General features: G+C 43.0%; 1 protein-coding gene across 1 annotated transcript in view; it reads right to left on the bottom strand.

Moving 5' to 3' along the window:
- Positions 1–16,044, bottom strand: part of atp13a3 (ATPase 13A3) — a 173,847-nt gene extending 157,803 nt beyond the window's left edge. Inside the window, exon 1 of the mRNA XM_085990222.1 lies at positions 14,348–16,044. Within this exon, the coding sequence (XP_085846348.1) occupies positions 14,348–14,425 (78 nt within the window). The 5' untranslated portion in view covers positions 14,426–16,044. The remainder of the gene's footprint in view (positions 1–14,347) is intronic.
- Between the last annotated feature and the right edge of the window lie 6,382 nt (positions 16,045–22,426).

The raw sequence follows: 22,426 nt of genomic DNA, 5'->3' as shown, positions 1-22,426 counted from the left end.
AAAACTTTTTTCTTCCTTTCCGATGTCAAGGATCGCAAGCTTCAACTCTTGGACACCAACGCCCCTCCGGAACCTTCTTCCCCTTCACTTTCCTCTGACCCTCCTTCTCCCAATCTCACCCCCTGCCACGTTTTCACTATCCCCTCTGACCTTCCACTCTCTGACCCTGAACGATCAGTCCTCAGCAAAGGCCTGAGCTTCATCCCCTTACGGCCCCACCTCAATGAATTTCGAGCTCGGCACGATGTTGAGCTCTTTTTCCGCCGCCTTCATCTCCGTGCCCACTTCTCTGGCCAGGAGTCTTCCCCCCCCCACAACTGACCCTTTCTCCCGCTTGCAGAATTCCCGTTCTACCTGGACCCCTCCCCCTGGCCTCTTACCCTCTCTAGATCTTTTCATCGCTAACTGCCGCCGTAACATCGGCCGTCTCCATTTCTCTGCTCCCCTCACTCACTCCAACCTACCTCCCTCTGAACTTGCAGCACTCCATTCTCATAGATCCACTCCTGACATTGTCATTAAACCCGCTGACAATGGTGGTGCTGTTGTTCTTTGGCGTACTGACCTCTACCTAGCGGAAGCTGAACGCCAACTCTCCAACACCTCCTCCTACCTCCACCTGGACCATGACCCCACTACCGAACATCAAACCACCGTTTCCAAGACTGTCACTGACCTCATCTCCTCTGGAGATCTTCCCCCCACTGCCACCAACCTCATAGTTCCCCAACCCCGCACAGCCCGCTTCTACCTCCTTCCCAAGATCCACAAACAGGACTGCCCTGGTAGACCCATCGTTTCAGCCTGTTCTTGCCCCACAGAACGTATCTCTTCCTATCTTGACTCTATCTTTTCTCCCCTTGTCCAGTCTCTTCCCACCTACATCCGCGACTCTTCGGACGCCCTCCGCCACTTTAACAGTTTCCAGTTTCCTGGCCCCAACCGCTTCCTTTTCACCATGGACATACAATCACTCTACACCTCCATCCCCCACCTGGATGGCCTGAGGGCGCTCCGCTTCTTCCTTGAACAGAGGCCCGACCAGTCCCCATCCACCACCACCCTCCTCCGCCTGGCTGAACTTGTTCTCACATTGAACAACTTCTCCTTTAACTCCACTCATTTCCTCCAAATCAAAGGTGTTGCCATGGGTACCCGCATGGGTCCTAGCTATGCCTGCCTTTTCGTGGGCTATGTGGAACAATCTTTGTTCCAGTCCTACTCGGGTCCCCTCCCTCACCTCTTTTTCCGATACATTGATGACTGTATCGGTGCCGTTTCCTGCTCTCGCCCCGAACTAGACAATTTCATTCACTTTGCCTCCAATTTCCACCCTTCCCTCACCTTCACATGGTCCATCTCTGACTCTTCCCTTCCCTTCCTCGACTTCTCCGTCTCCATCTCTGGGGATAGGTTATCGACCAATATTCACTACAAGTCCACTGACTCCCACAGCTACCTGGACTACACTTCCTCCCACCCCGCTTCCTGTAAGGACTCTATTCCATTCTCCCAGTTTCTCCGTCTCCGCCGTATCTGCTCCAACGATGCCACCTTCCACACCAGTGCTTCAGACATGTCTTCCTTTTTCTGCAACCGAGGATTCCCCTCTACCGTGGTTGACACTGCCCTCGATCATGTCAGTTCCATCTCCCGCACTTCTGCCCTCACTCCTGCCCCTCCCTCCCGGAACCACGATAGGGTTCCCCTTGTCCTCACCTTTCACCCCACCAGCCTCCACATTCAACAGATCATCCTCCGGCAATTCCGCTACCTCCAAAGTGATCCCACCACCAAACGTATCTTCCCCTCCCCTTTCAGCATTCCGTAGGGACCGCTCCCTCCAAGACACCCTAGTCCACTCCTCTATCACCCCAAACAGCCCTTCCCCCTTCGCCCGGCACCTTCCCGTGCAAGCGGAGGAGATGTAACACCTGCGCCTATACCTCCCCCCTTCCCACTGTCCAGGGCCCCAAACACCCCTTCCAGGTGAAACAGCGATTTACTTGTACTTCTCGCAATCTAGTATACTGTATTCGCTGCTCACGATGCAGTCTCCTCTACATTGGGGAGACCAAACGCAGATTGGGTGACCGCTTTGCGGAACACCTCCGTTCAGTCCATAAGGGTGACCCCGAGCTTCCGGTCGCCTGTCATTTTAATTCACCGTTCCATTCCCACTCGGACCTCACCGTCCTTGGCCTCTTGTATTGTTCCACGGAAGCTCAACGTAAACTCGAGGAACAGCACCTCATCTTCCGATTAGGCACTCTGCAGCCTTCCGGACTCAATATCGAGTTCAACAATTTCAGATCATAACCTCGGCCCCTATTACACATTTTTTCTTGTAATTTTTCCACTCCTTTCCCCCCCCCCGCCCTTCCCTTTTGTTTCTCTCTCACACCTGGCAGCTATCTCTTGCCCTGCCAGTACACTTTACACCTAATCTCAGCCTATTACCATCTCGTCTAGCTCTTTTGTTTCTTTCACTTCTTTTGTCCGATCGCAGCCCTGCCTTCGATCTAATTTCTTTTCTTTCCAGTTTTGAAGAAGGGTTCGGCCCGAAACGTCAACTCAAACATCTCTCTACGGATGTTGCCTGACCTGCTGAGTTTTTCCAGCATTTTCTGTTGTTATTCCACAGAAAGTTAAGTCTTGTAACCAACAGCTTAAGTACTCTTAACTATGTGATAATTGTTAATGTCTGCCAATCAACCTCTCTTGCCCAGAAAGTAAACAATTAAGTGTGGAGTCTCATTCCTTCAGGTTGTGAATTGTCTTAGATTTTAAAAATGTCAAATTTTAAAAAAAAATTCCCTTACTTTTCCTTTGTCTCTTTTTTCTCTCTGTCTTAATCCAAGCTTTCTTTCCCTCCCTTTATCCCTCTTTCTGTATCTGATTTTGCATTGAATTCGCCCATTCTAATTCACCCTCCTTCTCAGTCCTTCCTCAGTTTATTTCTCAATCCTTTAATCTCATTAAGGAGATACAATGTTTGTCCCGTTGATCACCAAGGTTCCAGATGCCCTGTTGCCCTCGCTGCACCATTATCAACTCGTTGTTCCAGCAACTTTGTGGGCAAATTTTTTTTTAAAGCTAAATGTGCACAAACAAGTCTAACTAACGATGCACGCTGCGAAAAGCAAAATCTGGCATGTTACGTTTTTCTGACTGTAAAGCTTCGGGACGTCCTGAGGTCATGAAAGGCGCTATATAAATGCAAGTTCGTTCTTCATTATTTAACATAGCATGAAGTTTGAACACGTTGAATTTCCACCCTCATCCTTCTCAATGTAGTGCTTTAAACGTTTAATATATAAAAAGAGAGACTCTCCAACTTCAAGATCAAATATCACAAATCCAAAATTCAGCAGCACAGCAATTTGATACAGTAAAATTCTGCACCATGAGTGGTCTTATGGTCAAGTCACTCGAGGCTCCTTGGCTCAGTTCATATTAGCTACAAACAGAATGGCACTACCATGAATTTGGAGATGAGCAGCTGCCTACCCACCCAGCCAGGAGGTGCCGGAAGTCACCTAACTGGGGAGATAAATGGAAGTTGAACAACAACAACTTGCATTTATATAGTGCCTTTTACGTAGAAAAATGTTCCAAGGCACTTCACAAGAGTGTTATAAAACAAAATTTGACACCGAGCCACATATTAGGGCATGGTCAAAGATATAGGTTTTAAGAAGCGTCTTAAAGGAGGAAAGTGAGGTAGAGAAGCGGAGAGGTTTAGGGAGGGAATTTCAAAGCCTAGGGCCTTGGTAGCTGAAGACACGGCCACCAATGGTGGAGCAATTAAAATCGGGGATGTGCAAGACACCAGAATTAGAGGAGCACAGAGATCTCGGAGGGTTGTGGTGCTGGAGGAGATTTCAGAGATAGGGAGGGGCGAGGCCATGGAGGGATTTGAAAACAAGGATGTGAATTTTAAAATCGATGTGTTGCTTAACCAGGAGCCAATGTCAGCTGTCAGCGAGCACAGGTGTGATGGGTGAATGGGACTTGGTGCAAGTTAGGACACGGGCAGCAGAGTTTTGGATGACCTCAATTTTACAGAGGGTAGAACATGGAAGGCCAGCCAGGAGTGCGTCAAGTCTAGAGGTAACAAAGGCATGGATAGGGTTTCAGCCGCAGATGAACGGAGGCAGGGGTGGAGTTGGGCAATGTTCCGGAGGGGGAAATAGGTGGTCTTAGTGATGGCGCAGATATGTGGTCAGTAGCTCATCTCGGGGTCAAATATGACACCAAGGTTGCGAACAGTCTGGTTCATCCTCAGACTGTTGCCAAGGAGAGAGATGGAGTCAGTGGCTAGGGAACAGTTTGCGGCGGGGACCGAAGACAATGGCTTCAGTCTTCCCAATATTTAGTTAGAGGAAATTTTTGCTCATCCAGAAAAAAGTCAATCAATCTTCGCCTCCAATATTCAAAAACAGCTATATATTGGCTTCATGAATATCTCAGAATTTCCTTGCTACAATGCATAACCAAAATATCAGCATCTCAGATTTAACACCTTGTTTTATGGCTTCCCCATCAAGTATATATATAAGCCACATTCTTTTAAGATCACAACTTTTCCTTGGCTCCCAGAAGTATAACCACTAGGAATTAAGATTAAAAAAAACAATCTCTGCTGGTGTCAGCACTTGTCTCACTTTCTCAGATTCTTTTTTTTTTAAGCTGCACTTGGAGGTAGTCATGCACCTTGGTAGCAATGATGGTAATTCTGGGCTTTCACAGTGTAGAACTGGGGCATGGTTCTTGAGTTTAACAGTACTGCATTGGGGCTGTTAATATTTGGCAGCATAGGCAGGCGGCCTTTGGCCTGGCACCACTGTAGAAAGGGAATCTAGAATTTGGCAAAACTGTGGATGGTAAACCTGAAGTATAGAATGTGTGGTTCGCTTATGCATTCCTGGCGTCAGAAGTGGGCAGGGGGTGGTGGAGACCATGGGGTTGGCAACACTGGATGGGGAGGGATTCCATCTCTGACAGCACCGACTTTTGTGGCATTCAACAGCATCTCTGCAAACAATAAATTTGGTGTTTTGTGACGAGTTCCTGGTTGTGTATATCTATCTCGATTCTGTTTCCTGTCTCTGTCGGGCTATCTGTCTGTCTCTCTCTCTAGCATGAAAATACAAATATTGTAATTACTATCACAAAAATGCAGCTGATGGAATTTTTTAAGTTTGTTTTCAAAATTATGCTTTAATTTTGAAAGAACCCAAATATATATTTGAAATATTAAATCAAATTAGGGTGAGGAAAGACACTCTCTTTGCTTCATACACTTTCTGAAATGTATAGAATACAAGTATAATCAGTACACTTTATAATTTTTTCCTCACTGTCTTACACACACACACAATCTTTATGTTTAAGAAATGCATTATAAACTTCTGAAAAAAGCTTTTGAAATTTGCCTATTTTCCCTTCAAATAATTTAGAAAAACAATTGGACAGGAAACTGCTAGAAGCTAAAGAAAAATATTCCAGCAGTTCAGCTGTCTAAATGCATCCTGGAAAATTGCATACACTGCAGTTGCTCAGACTATACAATTGCATTCAGATAATACAGTCACAGCTCTGGGTAAAAATATCAAGTCCAGGCCCAGGCGTTTGGAAGATGCTGAGAACTTCAAAAAAACCTTTCACGAAAGCACTAAAAGGCACAAAAGACAATTCAATGGAAAAATGTAATCATCACATTACTGCAAAATATGTAACATATTTGAATGTTTTATTTTGTTTAAATCATATTTTAGAAAGCAGAAATTCTAGTTAGAGAAAAGTTGTGACGATTTGATTTTCAGAAAGCATTTTAGTAATTCCGAGGGAAAATGCAACAGAGTGCCATGATATGTAATCATTACAGGTCAGTGGTGCCACTTAACATTGGAGTTTCCATTAGAAATGTTTATATATCATTTTACGATGTAAACTTGTGACACAGGAAGTCAGGATTTGTGGAGAGGAAATATGTGCCATCAGCAAAATTAATTATACTAGTAAATTTCACCTAGCACTGCTTTAAAACAGTAATTATTTTGGAAGATAGTATTAGCTTGAAGTTGCCCCTTGTATGCAAAAGATAATCAAGATTGCAGTGGAACTTGGAAAGAGTTGTGATTTGGTGCACAGAGCCACCTGGTGGCCACAGCCAGTAATTATATAGTCGTGACAGTTGCCTTTTGGAAATTGAATAGAAAATGTGGACATAGTCATTTGTAATGGAAAAAGTTAACACAAAAGTGTGACCAAAGACATGGCAACAGAAAGTAAGGTTTGTAAGCAGGAAATGCCAGCATAAGATTTTTAATAAGATACTAGTCTTCCCCTATTGGAATCACTGTGGATAAAATAAAATAAAGGCTCTGAAATTTTCCAGAGAAGTTGCACAGACTGGACTGGAAGCCACCAAGTAGCCAGTAAGTGCCATTACAGCGTGACAGGTTTACATTGATGAAATCCGTTATAAATATGGACACAAGAATTTGTAAATGGAAAAAGTTGACAGAAAATGTGACAAAAAAAAGTCAAGTGGTACAGCCAGGAACTGCCTGCAAGCATAAGATTTTTAATAAAATATAGATAAGATAGATACATGAATACATTTACATTTGGTCTTAGGACAACTCATTCACCAGTTGGGGTAAAGCAATGAAATGGTGTACCTCATGAGTTATAAACTCTGAAGCCTCATGAGATACTAGTGGATAATTTTTTTTCAATGAAGTATCCTGCAGGATATGTTAAATTTATTCAGCTCATTTTAAAGATATACATTCTATCACAAAGTTTAGCAATATAATTTTTAGTAATAAAGCACCACTAAATGAGAAAAAGAGCCATCTAGATTAACCTAAATTTTATTTTGATCAGTGCATTATATGCTAGAGCATTAAAGACTTCCATGCAGTGTAATTTCTGTTAAATTAACAAAACAATTGTGCATGACATCTTAAGATTGAAAAATTTAGATAGTGTTGCCAGATACATGTCAAATAATGCCATATAGCTCCAACAGATCAGAGGGTCAAGCACTCATGCATATTCATATCAATATATTTATATAATTATTTTGCCTCTTCCCTGCATCTTCACTGTGCTGAAATCATTCAACTGTGACCATCAAGACTCATCTCAACGCTTCTTACTCATACCACATCATAGAACTTAGGAGCAATTTCTGAATTCAGGTTTGAAAGCCCCATTTTCAGAGGCACCTCGAAAGCCTGATGAGCTCGTGGAGGTTCCTTTGGTTTCAAAATTGTGACATCACACCATATGCCACACAAAACAGTTTTTTCTCCTTTTATAGTTATTTTTAAATGTCATTCCCCAGGAGGGACAACTGAATGGAAGCTGACTTATTAAAGTTTTTTTTCACATTATTAAATGTTTTCCTTTAGAACTGCAGAAGATTGTTTAACACTGCAGTCTGTGATCTGCAGTTCGCATCTGAAACCACCAGGTGCTGGTGTCTGGGTCTAGAGAAAGACTTGATCTACCACTGATTCTATTTAAACACATCTTCAGCATTGCTGTAACACTAAAGATTGTGCAGGACCATCTGTTAAGTCAATCTTCTCCAGAACCTCAAAACAGTGGAACTTTATAACCGCTCTCAGTTTTTCCTTCCTGCTTTAAGTTTAGCCTCTTAAGACACAAGTTTGGCAGCACCTAATTAGTATTCCTGTTTATCTCGCCGCTTTTGACCTTGATGGTAGCATAATCCTTAGCCTCTCAAATAAAGAAAAAGTCAATACTGCTCTAAATACCCAGAAGTTCCAACAGTCATCCTGTCCAAATTATCAGCTTTGGGTGAAGCTGCATACTGATAGACACAGAAAGAATACATTATCTGACTGAGGGGCTCATTCTAATAGAATTGGGTCCCTACTTTTCAAATCAGTCTGACCTGGAGTTAAGTACCTCACTCTGTGATAAAAATAATTGACAGCAGAACAAGAAACTGTACAGGAATCAATAAATTAACCTGTTTAGATCTCAGTCTTTGAAATAAAATCAAGGCTTATATTGATTATGGTTTAAGAGTACAGTAGATGAAGAGCTGTGCTAAAAAAAAAATCAAGCTCTCAAAAAACATGCACCTAGGGTTTCTAAAATTAAACTTTTACCATCTCAAGCCCTGGGTCCTGAAAATGGGGATATGTGGCTAATTTCTGCTCCACAACTCAAGTGCTTTTGTTATATGAAATTGATGAGTTTTACAAAGCATGCATTTTGCTCTCTGTCTTTGTAAAGTAGTGAAGTGTCCATCTTCAAAGAAAATGACTGGTATGAAGAATGAGCAATTCAAAGAAAAATTAAATTTCTCCCAACTAGAGGTGCTTTTGGACACTCATTACATTTGACAATACTTTTTAATTTCTCTCCATCCTTAAGAAACTGGGGGGTCCTATAAATATCAATTGAGGATAACTAAAAGGAGCATTAAAGAAGGTTACAATTAAAGGTAGATGGTAGATAGGAGTTGCACAGATCCAAAGATGTTTGGTAAAAACAATTGCATTTAGTAACTAGCATGCTAGATCCATATAGGATTTTTAAGGTAGAGATATTATAGACAATCAGGAAATGACAGATTTTTTAAATGTGTCTTTCACAAATCAAGACTATAGACCAAGGAAGACAAAGTGTCAAGATCCTTCAGGCAGATTCAGATTTTAAAAAAGGACCAAAAAGGTAGTAATCTCAAGATTACTCCCAGTGCCTCGTGCTAGTAAGTATAGAAACAGGAAGATAGCACAGGTAAATGCCTGGCCGGAGAACTGGTGCAGGAGGGAGGGTTTCATATTCTTGGGGCATTGGGACCAGTCTGGGGAAGGGGCACCTGTACAAAATGGACAGGTTGCACCGGAACAGAGCTGGGACGATTATTCTCACTGAGGGGTTAACTAGTACAGGAAACTCTTTGGTATCCGGCACCGATGGGACCGGGATGGTGCCGGTTGATTAAAAATTCCGGATGACAGAGAGGGTTATCTACCGAGGCTATTTTCAACAAACAAAAATTTAAAAAATCAAGAAATGTGCAGTATACAGTAATTGGGTACTCACCTACAGAATGTTGTGTTAAATGGATGGTGGAAGATGCTTGATTAAAGTACAGTACTGCCAGTTGAGGGTAATCCATAACTCTTTAATTACTTAACAGTAAAACAAAACTTATACAGTAAACGACTGTATACAATACTGTAGTTGACTGTACACTTATTCCAAGAGACTACCGGCAGCGCGGGAGACACACAGAAAAATGGCGAATCGGAAGAGACTACCAGCAGCGCGGGAGAATCAGACTCCTGTTATTGAGGTGTTCGGACTTCCGACAGCGCCAAGAAGCCGAGTAGTGGCAGTTTGGAGAACTACCCCCACTGACTAACTCGACCACCGCGGGAGACTCGGACTCGGCAACATTTCCGGTTATTGAGGTGTTGTTTTCAGAGTATGAATTTTGCCGGTTAATGGAGAATTCCGGTATTTAGGTGCTGTTTAAACGAGAGTTTCCTGTACTGTTGGGGAGGGTTTAAACTAATTTGGCAGGGGGAAGGGAACCAGAAAATAGCAGAAGGGAACCAGAAAATAGCAGAAGGAATTAGCAATGAGATCAGTGGACAGAGAGGTATGTAAACAGCAGTAAAATTAGAAATATCCCAAAAATTACAGAGACCAAATTACAGAACATAGCAAAAGTGAGGTATGAAATTGTATTTACATCAATGTTCATAGTGTAACTAAGAAAGGTTGGTGAGCTGCAGGCACAAGTTGCCACATGGGATTATGACGTGGTTACATTAATGGAGACATGAGGGGAGATAGATTAGCAAATTGGTTGGAAAATTTCAAAGGCGTGTAATAAAAAGAGTAGTAATATTAGGAGAACTTAATTACCCCAATATAGACTGGGTAAAACAATGCTAAGGGTAGGGAAGGAGAGGAATTTCTGACGTGTTCAGGAGAACTTTCTCGAACAATATGTCTCCAGTCCAACAAGGAAGGGGACAGTATTGGATCACGTTCTGGGAATTGAAGTAAGGTGAAGTAGTGAAGTGTGTTAAGATAGGAGATCATCTAGCTAACAGCAACCACAACATAATTCTGTTTAGAGCAATTATGGAAAGAGATCAGAAAATATCAAAGGTAAAAATGCTCAACTGGGGAAGAGCTAAATACAGTGATTTGAGAGGGGACCTAGTACAGGTAGATTGGAAAAGACGATTGCAGGGTAAAGCAGTAACAGAGCAATGGAAGGCATTCAGGGAAGAGATATTGCAGGTACAAACTAGGCATATTCCTTCGAGGTGGTTTGCAGTGGTGTTCCCCAAGTGCCTTCAGCTTTATCAACCTCCCTGGCTATCCACAGAGGATCTTCCTCACTATTCAATTCAATTTTCAATTCAAATCGCTTTATTGGCATGACAAGGTACATCTTATGTTGCCAAAGCATCGAAAAACATTTATGGTTGAACACATACGCAGATCTATCCATACAGTGTATAAACAGATATATCCCTGAGTGTATAAATATACATTCATATAATTTGTATATACTCTTTTCTTAGATTTAATGGTTGTCCCTCTGTTTATGGCAAGCTGTAACATAGTGTGCCGCTAAGGTTACACAATTTCTCTGTTCCCCTAGTAGGTATGGGAGTTTTTGGTCGTCATTCAAATTTCTGAATTCAGGGCATATTTTTGTGAATTTTGGGTAGAAATTCTCCCTTATGCTCTGATATTTTCCACAAGCTGAGAGGAAGTGCATCTCTGTCTCCACCACTCCCTGACTGCAGTGAGAGCATATCCTGTTCTCTCTTGTCAGCCAGGTCTGTCTGTGTCTGCCTTTTTCGATAGCCAGGCTATGCTCACTAAGTCTGTACATAGTCAAGGTTTTTCTCAATTTGCTATCTTTTACCGTGGTCAGGTATTCAGCCATGTTGTATTGTCTGTTTAGGGCCAACTAGCAATTGAGTTTGTTTTGGGTTTTTGTTGTTTCTGCCCAGTATGACAGATATTTTTCCTTTTGCTTAGTGACAATTGTGTTGGGTCGAATTCTCTGTGTTACGATGTCACTGTCCTGGGGCTGGTTATTGTTAGTAGTGTTAGTAGTTACTTCACTGAGTCCCAGGACTAGTTGACTGAGGGTATTCTTCTTTATGATCCTCTCTTGGCATTTCAGGGCTTCGTAATGATAGCAGTGGGGGTTGCTCATTTTTAGGTGTTTCCAAAATTTGGTGGCTCTTTTTTGGATAGTAATTATTAATGGATATTGGCCTAGTTCTGCCCTGCATGCATTGTTTACGGTTTTCCTTTGAGTCCGGAGGATACTTTTACAGAATTCTGCATGTAGGATCTCAATTGGGTGTTTGTCCCATTTTGCAAATTCTTGTGTTAGTGGTCCCCACACCTCACTGCCATAGAGTGCAATTGGTTCAATTACTGATTTGAAAATTTTGAGCCAAATGCTAATTGGGATTTCCATTTGGATTGATTTTTTAATGGCATAGAAAGCCCTTCTTGCTTTCTCTTTCAGTTCATTCACAGCCAGTTGAAAATTTCCCGTAGAACTGATTTTTAAGCCCAAGTATGTGTAGTTAGTGGTTTGTTCAATTTTAGTTGTTCCTAGTGTGAAATTTATTCTGGGTCCCTGATGTCTGGATCTTTGCTGGAACACAAGGACTTTGGTTTTTTGGGGGTTTATTGTCAGGGCCCAGGTCTGACAGTACGACTCTAGCAGATCCAGGTTCTGCTGTAGACCCTCCTTAGTTGATGACAGCAGAGCCAGGTCATCTGCATAGAGGAGGAATTTAACCTTGGATTCATATAGGGTGAGGCCGGGTGCTGTCGATTGTTCAAGTAGTTTTGCCAATTCATTTATGTAAATATTAAAGAGTGTCGGTGAGATGGGCGAGCCCTGCGTCACACCACGCCCCTGTGGGAAGTATTTTGTTTGTTTGTCTCCAATTTTAACTGCACATTCATTGTTTGTATACATTGATTTAATTACATCATAATGTTTTTCCCCCTACACCACTTTCAATAAGTTTCAAGAATAGACTGTCGTGTCAGATGGAATCGAAAGCCTTCTGGAAATCTATAAAGCAGGCAAAAATGTTGCTTTTGTTTTGATGAACATGTTTGTCAATTAGGGTCTGTAGGGTGAAGATATGATCTGATGTTCTATAGTTTGGTAGGAATCCAATTTGGCTTTTACTCAAGACATTGTGGTCCTCAAGGAAGTTTATAAGTCTTTTGTTTATGATACTACAGAATACCTTCCCCAGGTTACTGTTTACAGATGCCTCGATAGTTATTTGGGTCAACTTTGTCTCCACTTTTGTATATGGGCGTTATGAGTCCTTTGTTCCAGATATCAGGGAAGTGACCGACACTCAGAACCAAGTTGAAGAGTTTTAGGATAGCCAATTTCATTTTATCGTCCGTGTGTTTAATCATCTCGCTTAGGATGCCATCTGCACCGCAAGCTTTTCCTGGTCGCAGGTCCTTGAGTTTTTCAAATAGCTCTTTTCCAGTTATTGATTGCTAATTGCTTTCTGGTATTTTTCCGTGCTGTTTTTGGCCCATCTGTAGGATTTTTTGATGTTGTACAGCTTACTGGGTTGTGTTTCTGTGTTGGTTGTTTCTGTCCTTTTAAGATACACAGTAATTTGGCTGTGGTCTGACAGTGTTGTTTGTGGTTTGACTGTGAATGCTCTGAAAGAGGATGGGTCCAAAATCCATAATCATATAGTCTACGGTGCTGCAGCCAAGAGGTGAGCAATAGGTCGATCTTCCTAGGAAGTCTCCCATGAACCTACCATTGACAATGTACAGACCCAGGCTTCGACAGAGCTGCAGGAGCTGTTCTCCGTTAGCATTTGTCCGTTTGTCGGTTATGCCTATATCGATGGGAAGGGATATCGAAGTGGTTATTCCCGAATATGTAGTTGTTCCCCTGATTATTGGTGAAGTCTGGTTCTTTGCCAGTTCTTGAATTGAGGTCACCACAGATCAACACGTTCCCCTGGGCCTGGAATTGGATAATCTCCCTCTCAATGTTGGAGAAGGTGTCCTCTTTAAAGTACGGGGATTCCATTGGGGGGATATAGAGTGTGCAAATGAAAACCTCTTGCGTGTTAGAGATGATGCCCCTCTTAATTTTGAGCCATATGTGGTTTTCGCCCTTTTTTATAAATTTGATGCAATTCCTAAGCTCTGTTTTAAACCAAATCAGTATGCCTCCAGAGTCTCTGCCCTGGGTTACTCCTGGCAATTTATTGGAGGGGACCACCAACTCTGTGTACCCATGGGGACGGCCAGTGTGTCCTTCTCCTTTGCACCAAGTTTCCTGTAAAAAGATAATATCCAGATCTTTAATTTCATCTAGGAACTCTGGGGTCCTACTCTTCATGCCACGCACAGAAGAGCGTAGACCTTGGATATTCCAGGTTGAGATATATAAGGACTTCATGTTAAGTTTGGTCTTTTACTATGATAGGTTAAAATATGATGTGTGATTGTCGTGTCTAAATGGGGAAAAAAAAGAACATTTCAATTGTCTATAAGTGCTGATACTAATAGGTTACAACTCAGACTGAATCTCTCTGCGCAATATCAAGAGTTTCTGATCGAGTCTGAAACAAATATTTTACCTTTCATTCAGCCAGTCCAAAAGATCACTATTTTTCACCTACACAAAACTACCTGTTTACACACTTCCTCTCTCCCTCTGTTGTCAAAACCCTAATGCTAACTCTTATCATCTTGAAGATTGATTTCACAAATGCTCCCCTAACCAGCGACATTTCCTCCACCTTTTACAACCCAGTCTCTGTCTCATGAGTTTCATGTTACTCCAACTGAAGTATAACCGCAGTGCAGGCAAAGCCTTCCTTTTAAGAATTGTAAACTGCCTATTTTCTACTGACAGGAGAGCGGTTTTGCTTTTAAATTAATTAACAAAATAGGGAGCAGGCTTAATCCAACAAATCAAATTCTGTGCAAGTATCTGAATGTATGTAAGTACAGCCTTCTGATGGCCCCAGTAGAGAAGTGAGGAGACAATGAAACTCCACTCCCACAACTTGCACTGCTGCACAAATCATCAATATCAGTATATTGGCAGCTAAATGTGGCACTAATAAAAATTGCCTTTTATCCGTATCTACTTGGAAAGTGCTCTAATGGCAGTAAAACTTTTAATTATCGTGAGTTTTCCTTTGAAACAGATTCTGCAAATAGTTATTCTATTTCCTCAAATACAAAACCAGATACACTGACTGCAGTTTACTTTTACTAGTTATATACTTACTGTGGTCCTCAACAGCACAATTTCAGCCTCTTTAAGGGATGTTTGGGTGCACGTTGCCTTCACACTCCATTCAGGCATCCAGTAAAGAAGCAGGAGAAGGAAACCACCCGTGCAGACAACACCAATTCCAACCAGAATCAGCTTCCAAAGACATCGCTTATAACCATAAATCTCCTGCAACAAACGAGCTATGTCATTAGTTGGTAACAAGGCTCTCCATTGCTCATAGAGTACATTATTCTATTTTAAACATTAGCAGGTTATTGATTTGTTTGTATATGTTACATAATATTGATTACAGTCAGTTTGCAAAGCAAACACAGGATAATGATACACATAAATAGAAATTGTGCAAACTTTGCTTAATTGTAGGTCAAGTTATAAAATTAAATATTAAAAGTACAACACACTGGAAATCATTAATTTATTACAAATATTTACCAGTTAGTATATCTAATAGATGTAATTCAGTTACCAGTAATGAAAGAATATCTAATTTATGAGAACAACTTATATTTATATAGCACCTTTAACATAATAAAACATCCCAAGGCGCTTCACAGGAGTGTTATAAAAAAAAAAAAAAATTTGACACCAAGCCATATAAAGAGACATCAGGGGAGATGACCAAAAGCTTGGTCGAAGAGATAGATTTTAAGGAGCGTCTTAAAGGAGGGAGGAGAAGTGGAGAGGCAGAGAGATGTAGGGAGGGAATTCCAGAGCTTAGGACCTAGGCAGCAGAGGCATGACAATCAATGGTGGAGCATTTAAAAGAGGATGTTCAAAAGGCCAGAATAGGCTGAGCACAGAGGTCTAAGGGGATTATAAGGCTGGAGGAGATTACAGGGAACTCCAATAAAAACAGACTACTTCCTCAGTTTACTCAGATTCTGTTACTAAACTAAGTTTCACAACATATGCATTGCATATTTGCACTAAAACTTTGCATTTGGCCTATGAACTACATTACCATTATAGCTAAAAGTCAGGCCACATGGTTATAATGGCAGTTACTTGACTGAGTTGAATGGAGAAGAAATCTTTTTAAAAATATGACTTCAATAGTACAATTAATAAAAGTTGTTAATCCATTATTCAAGAAGGGTAGTAGGGATAAACCAGGGAATTACAGGCCAGTGAGCCTAACATCAGTGGTAGGGAAATTATTGGAAAAAATTCTGAGGGACAGAATTAGTCTCCACTTGGAGAGGCAAGGATTAATCAGGGATAGTCAGCATGGCTTTGTCAAGGGAAGATCATGTCTGACCAATTTGATTGAATTTTGAGAGGGGGTGACTAGGTGTGTGGATGAGGGTAGTGCAGTGGATGTGGTATACATGGATTTCAGTAAGGCTTTCGATAAAGTCCCGCATAGGAGACTGGTCAAGGTGGTAAGAGCCCATGGGGTCCAGGGTGCCTTGGCACATTGGATCCAGAACTGGCTTAGTGGCAGAAGGCAGAGGGTGATGGTGGAAGGTTGTTTTTGTGACTGGAAGTCTGTGTCCAGTGGGGTACTGCAGGGATCGGTGCTGGGTCCCTTGCTGTTTGTGGTCTACATTAATGATTTGGATGTGAATGTAAAAGGTATGATCAGTAAGTTCGCAGATGACACGAAAATTGGTGGGGTGGTAAATAGCGAGGCAGGTAGCTTCAGTCTGCAGGACAATATAGATGGGTTGGTCAGATGGGCAGAACAGTGGCAAATGGAATTTAACCCTGAAAAGTGTGAGGTGATGCATTTTGGAGGGACTAACAAGGCAAGGGAATACACAATGAATGGTAAGACCCTAGGAAAGACAGAGGATCAGAGGGACCTTGGTGTGCATGTACATAGATCCCTGAAGGCAGCAGAACAGGTGGATAAGGTGGTTAAAAAGGCATATGGGATACTTGCCTTCATTAGCCGAGGCATAGAATATAAGAGCAGGGAGGTTATGATGGAGCTGTACAAAACGCTGGTTCGGCCACAACTGGAATACTGTGTGCGGTTCTGGTCGCCACACTATAGAAAGGATGTGATTGCTTTGGAGAGGGTGCAGAGGAGATTTACCAGGATGTTACCTGGGCTGGAGCGCTTCAGCTATGAAGAAAGACTGGACAGGCTGGGGTTGTTTTCCTTGGAGCAGAGAAGGCTGAGGGGGGACCTGATTGAGGTGTACAAAATTATGAGGGGCATAGATAGGGTAGATAGAAAGGAACTTTTTCCCTTAGTAGAGGGGTCAATAACAAGGGGGCATAGATTCAAGGTAAGGGGCAGGAGGTTTAGAGGGGATTTGAGGAAGAACTTTTTCACCCAGAGGGTGGTTGGAATCTGGAACTCACTGCCTGAAAGGGTGGCAGAGGCAGGAACCCTCACAACATTCAAGAAGCATTTGGATGAGCACTTGAAATGCCATAGCATACAAGGCTACGGACCAAATGCTGGAAAATGGGATTAGATTAGACAGAGCTTGATGGCCGGCGCGGACGCGATGGGCTGATGGGCCTCTTTCTGTGCTGTATAACTCTATGACTACATTATCTGTTAAAGGGTCGGGAATTTCCTGTGAAGTTGCTTCCAAAAAGATGTGTAATTGAGGCACACTGCCAATTTCCAGTGTAAGAGATCAAGAAAATTTGTGCGTAAATGATATATCCCCATTTTTACGCTACGCCCAAATTTCCTAGATATTTTACGTCCGTTCCTCGAATCCCGCATCCAGATTGCTCATAGCTAATTAACATGGCTCCATTCCCATGGGAAATGGACCAGAATTCTTGGCGTACAGTGACTGTTGTCACCGGATTTTGGCACAAATCTGCAGTTCCATGAAGCATACAGGCTGTACTCGCTCTCGCATCTTCAAATCAATTTTGCAGTCTTCTTTATTCATCACAATGACCCTGCTGTTGGCATTACCCTGGCTTGCCATAATACTGGAAGAGGTAAAGGAGCAGCAACGGCAAAAGACCCAGAGAGTAAAGCGGCACAAGCAAAGACATCACCCCCTGGAGAGTCTATAAACTGTAATTGTCATATGAAGAAATGTCGGAGGCGCTTGACAGCTGAGGTTTATGAAAGAAGCAGTCGGTCAACTCTGCAACATGTTCTCCAGCCATGGTCAAAATGTTGCAAGGTGTTAAAATTTGAAATGAAGGTCACCATGGCCCTCAAATTTTATGGCACTGGATCAATCTTCCCTTTTAAAAAAAAAAAATAAAAAAAAATTAAAGGTGCGCAGCCCCTTTAAGGGACTGTGCGGCCCATTCAAAATACCACACATGCGCAGTTTTTCCCATTTAAAAACCAGTGAGCCGGCTGCGTGGAAGCTCCATAGCTGGATCCTTCCTGGCTTTTGCAATATTAGTCAGGGAGTAGTGAGAGCCTGCATTCAGACGGTCACTGACGCTCTGTTGCAAAGAGCTGTTGGTTTCATCACATTTTCATGTCCGCAATAGAGCAAAGAGTGCGCCATAAATTTTTACAGCATCACCACTTTCCCACGAGTGCAAAGGATGATCGATAGCTTGGACATCACACTCAAGGGTGCCAATGAGAACTGCATGAATAGAAAGGGTTTTCATTCACTGATTTTCTGTGATGCCCGGCTGCAAATTTTGCTCCTAAATGTCCAGCGGACGAAGGCCTGCCATGATGCATAGTTTGGAAATCAGCCAGTGCACACATGTGCGGGCAGCCGAGGCGAGTTGAAGGATAGATCCTTGGTGATATGGAATACCCCTAGATGCTGTGACTGCTGATGCCTCCCAGAACATACCAGAGGAGAGATACAACCATGCCCATCCTGCCATGCGGCAGGTGGTCGACAAGACCACTGTGGGTCTCAAGAGCCACTTCAGGTGCCTGGACAGGTCTGGGGATATCCTGTAATCCTCACCGGAAAAGATAGTGAAGACAGTTGTTATCTGATGTGCGCTGCATAACTTTGCCAAGAGGGAAGGTCTGAACCTTGACGTACCGGGGAGGCGCCCATCCAAGTGAAGATCTGTCAACGGGCAGCTATTGGCAGAGGTATTCACCGACCGAGTATCCCCACAAGGTTTGATAGTGAAAAGGGTCGTGAAAAAGAATCACAGACTACCAAAAGTGCTTTATTGAAACTGTAAATTTCAAACCAGAACAGTTAATCTAACTTTTCTCCTCACATTTTCTTGTATTCGGTTACTTTGTACAAAAAGTTTTTATTACTAACCTCAGTTTGCATTATTCAAAATTATTTACAACTGTACTTTAACTTTACATTACACTATAATAAAACTTCAAAAAACCTTCAATAAACTTTAATAACTCATATGGCAAAATAACAGTTGTGTAGCATGAAGAACAAATACAATAAATAGAACAATGACAACAACAAAATGAATAACATTAACAAAAACGGTAACAATCTTGCAGCCAGGCAACTTAAACCCTGCTCTGGACAAAGGAGGAGTAAGAGGAGGTAGTAGCACCAGTAATCAAAGTCACCCTACTCCTTTCCAGGCACCCCAGCATCTATATGAGCCTTTTGGCCAGCGGCTCTGCTCCTCTGTGTTCCAGTTTCCTCAAGACCAGAAAGGTGGGAAGTGGTGGACACCAGATGCTGGGCTGAGGGGTCTGTGGTTATTCCGCTCACAGTCGTTGGCTCTCAGAATGGAGCTGCTGCTGGCTGCGTCTCAGGAACCATGTCCAGGTGACACTGTGCTTGCTGCTGGTAGACCGGAGCCCTGGCTGGTGCTGTCACACGGAGAGGCACTTGAAGCGCACCCGTCACCTTTCCACTGCAGCCTGGAGCGACGGCATCACTCATTAGCTGGGTGACTGGAATGATGGCAGCCACCAAACCCTGCAAGGTCTCAGTTACCCCCGAGACTGGAAGCCACAATTTAAAGAACCCTCAATCTATCACCAAGGGCCTCAAGCGATGTAGTCTGAACTTCCATCAAGGTGGAAAGCCCGACTGGTCCCTCAACGTCCTCTGCCTGAGGATTTGCTGCATGCGACAATTCAGTCGCCACCTCCTGCATTGGTCCACGCAACTCCAACATCCCCGGAGCGATGTTGGTGCTCAACAGTGCCGCAAACTCTGAAGCCTGACCCGCAAGTAGCTTTAGATTGCAGCTGGTGAACCCCAGAGTCCTCAGGGCCCTTCCTTCCAGACGTCCCATCAGTCTGTGTGGTCATCATCTGTGAGAACGGAAATTTTGAGAGATACTGGTAACTCTCTGGACTGAGGATTTGAAATAACCTTGTTTTTTTTTTTAAATGAGAGAGCGAGCTGTATGCCACTTACCTTGAAATCCGCAGCCTCACTCCAAAGATGGATGTTTTTATTCCCTAGATCCATGGGGCTACATTGGTTATGTTTCAAATAAAATTTAAATCACTCTGGTTTATTATGCAGAATGTACGTTCTGGCGTAGTCAAATTAGGGGCACAGGAAATGTTGGTGCAAATTGCCAGCGACAAAATAGACACTACTTTCCCGCATAATTTCAGTGCAACTGGTACAGGAAATTCAGAGCCAAGGTGATTAGCAGTTAGAGGTTTAGTTCTCAAATCTGCATGGCAAACTACTGTGCAACGTAATTATTTGCCAAGTGAAACAATAAGTTTTCACAATAATTGTAATTATAATGGGCTAAATTTATATTTAGTATCATTATTTTCCTGAAATGGAGTATTCTTCCTGGATGTCATGAGCCTGCCACACAGTGATATAACATGGCTTGCTCTCAATTTTTAACACTAAGGGGGTGATTTTCTGACATCGGAGGAGGCAGGTTTGGAGGCGGGAAAATCAGATTCAGAGGTTGGGTTTGGAACCCGCCTCCAAACCGCCTCCGTGGGATTTTGCCGGTGCCGGTTTTGGAGGTCGGGAAACGCTCCCGCCTCCAGCTGGCCATTGCGCTATTTAACCTCCTTAAAGGCTCGTTAAGGGCCTCTCTAAGCCTATTTTGAGAGGCCCTCCTGATTTTTCCAGGATTTCAGTATACTCCACGCACCTCCTGAACCACGCCAGGTAAACCTGGCGGGTTGACTCGTGGGTGGCCTCCTCACTGCTGCAGGTCTAACAAGACATCGTTTATTGCAGCAAGGATTACTTGCAGGTGCCAGACCTTGGCTTTAAAAGGTCTCCGAGCACTTTTAGAAGGCCTTCCGAAGTCAGAGGTGCTACAGCTTGAGTCCATCAACTGTGGGACCTCCTTGGAAGACCCTCTCCCCGCTTGCAATGAGTGCTTCCCCAAAGGAGGCATCTACAAGCAGCATGGGAACCATTAGTTTTCTTTCTGCAGCGACCTCAGATGAGGAGGAGGAGGAGGTCAGAGCACCGGTGTATCGACCAGCAGCAGCGGCAGCACGCGAGCACATGGCTGCCCGGGATGCATTTATCCTGGCCAGATTTGCATAGGTTGCCCAAGTTGGCACATGTCCTTGGCTCCATCCTAGGACATCATTGACAATGGACATGACTCTCTGGCCTCCTTTCACTCAGGCCACCAACCTGACAACGCAAGTGTGCTGGTGCCCGCAATGTGGAGCTGCCTAAGGCGAAAGAACAGATGGCATAACGCCAACATTTTGGCTTCAAATATTTTAATACTTTCCAACAGGGATGGCATTTCATCAATACACAGAAACAGTCTCCCTATCTGCACACAGATCTGGAGGTTATATCTCTAGCCAGCTGTACCCACACAGCCTTGGTTTCTTTGGCTGGCCCCTTCCTCCGAGATGAGTGGAAGAGTACCTCCATGCTAGCTGTCACCCCCCTCCAACAACATTTGCAGCACCTCATCCGAGAGCCTCGGGTAGGCCCTTGCCTTGGAATTGGACATAGTGGTTTCTCAAAAGATGTTGGATGTGGTGCAGGAGACGCAGAAATGCTGTGGAATGAGCCAAGGGAGCAAGAAGTCATAAAATCAGACTGAAAAAGTGCTGTCAGCAGAGGTGAGTTTCAGTCCCAAAACACTAATTGAGCAAGGGCATCCCACACCTCTGAAATCAAGTGGCCAATCATGGGAAAAATCACAAATTTTTGAAACCTCTCAGTGGAAGCGAGTTTCAAACCCACCCAAACTGAAACCTGCCTCCATCTCGCCTTCAGTGGGAAAATCGCCCCCACAGTTCCCAATCTCAGCTGTGTGCCACTACGTGGAGACAGAACAGAGGGAAAATTGTCAGGTTAGTCAGTTCAGGCTACTCAAATGTACCTCCTGTTAGTTATGAAAAAAGCACTGTCAGAAGCCTTGATTAAGATACCTTCTTATCCTCAGCTATGCAATAGTTTGCAGTGAAAAAGAATAAAAGTAAACTAATTGAATCAAAATGTCAAAGCACTGCTTAACCACAACACTGGAACATCCATTTATAATTGAACTGCACTTGGTCAACTGCAGCTTGACTTTTGGTGAAATAACGTACACTTTAATTACTGCAACAACATTCTGGAGGACGAATGTCGACAATCAAACTAACACAGCAGCTCCCAATAAATTACTGAAATGCACACAAGCAATTGTATTTTTCATAAAAATGACAAACTAACTATAACTCTCCTTAGAAGGAAGTAACTCATGGTGTCCCACAAGGATCTGTGCTAGGGCCTCAATCAGTCGCTATATTTATTAATGACTTAAATCAGGGATTCTCAAACTTCTTTGGTTGAAGGACTCCTTTTCAAATCGATTAGTAATCACAGAACCCCCCACCCCCCCAAATCTAAATGATACCTTATATAATACGAAAGTGCTGCATGTAAAGTGTGTTTTACTAATGCTTTTAAGAAAACAGGTACTTACTTACATATATCAACGAGATGGGTAGTCTGCAGCAACAGATGGCCATTATTAGCCACTTAGTGCTGGACAATTTTTAAAGCTGCCAGCAGGCTGGCCGAGGTGAGTGAGAGCACCAGCACCACAATAGGGCTCGAATATAAAGGGGAGGAAGTTTTGCTACCCTATACAAAGCCCTGGTTAAACCACACCTGGAGTGTACAGTTCTGGGCACCACACTTAAGAAAGGATAATTGCAAAATACTGCGGATGCTGGAAATCTGAAATAACAACAGAAAATGCTGGAAATACTCAGCAGGC

This window comes from Somniosus microcephalus, chromosome 6, assembly GCF_052327205.1.
Source record: "Somniosus microcephalus isolate GS21.2 chromosome 6, FLI_Smic_1.0, whole genome shotgun sequence".
NCBI classification, from domain to species: Eukaryota; Metazoa; Chordata; class Chondrichthyes; order Squaliformes; family Somniosidae; genus Somniosus; species Somniosus microcephalus.
This window is presented reverse-complemented; position numbering and strand designations above follow the sequence as displayed.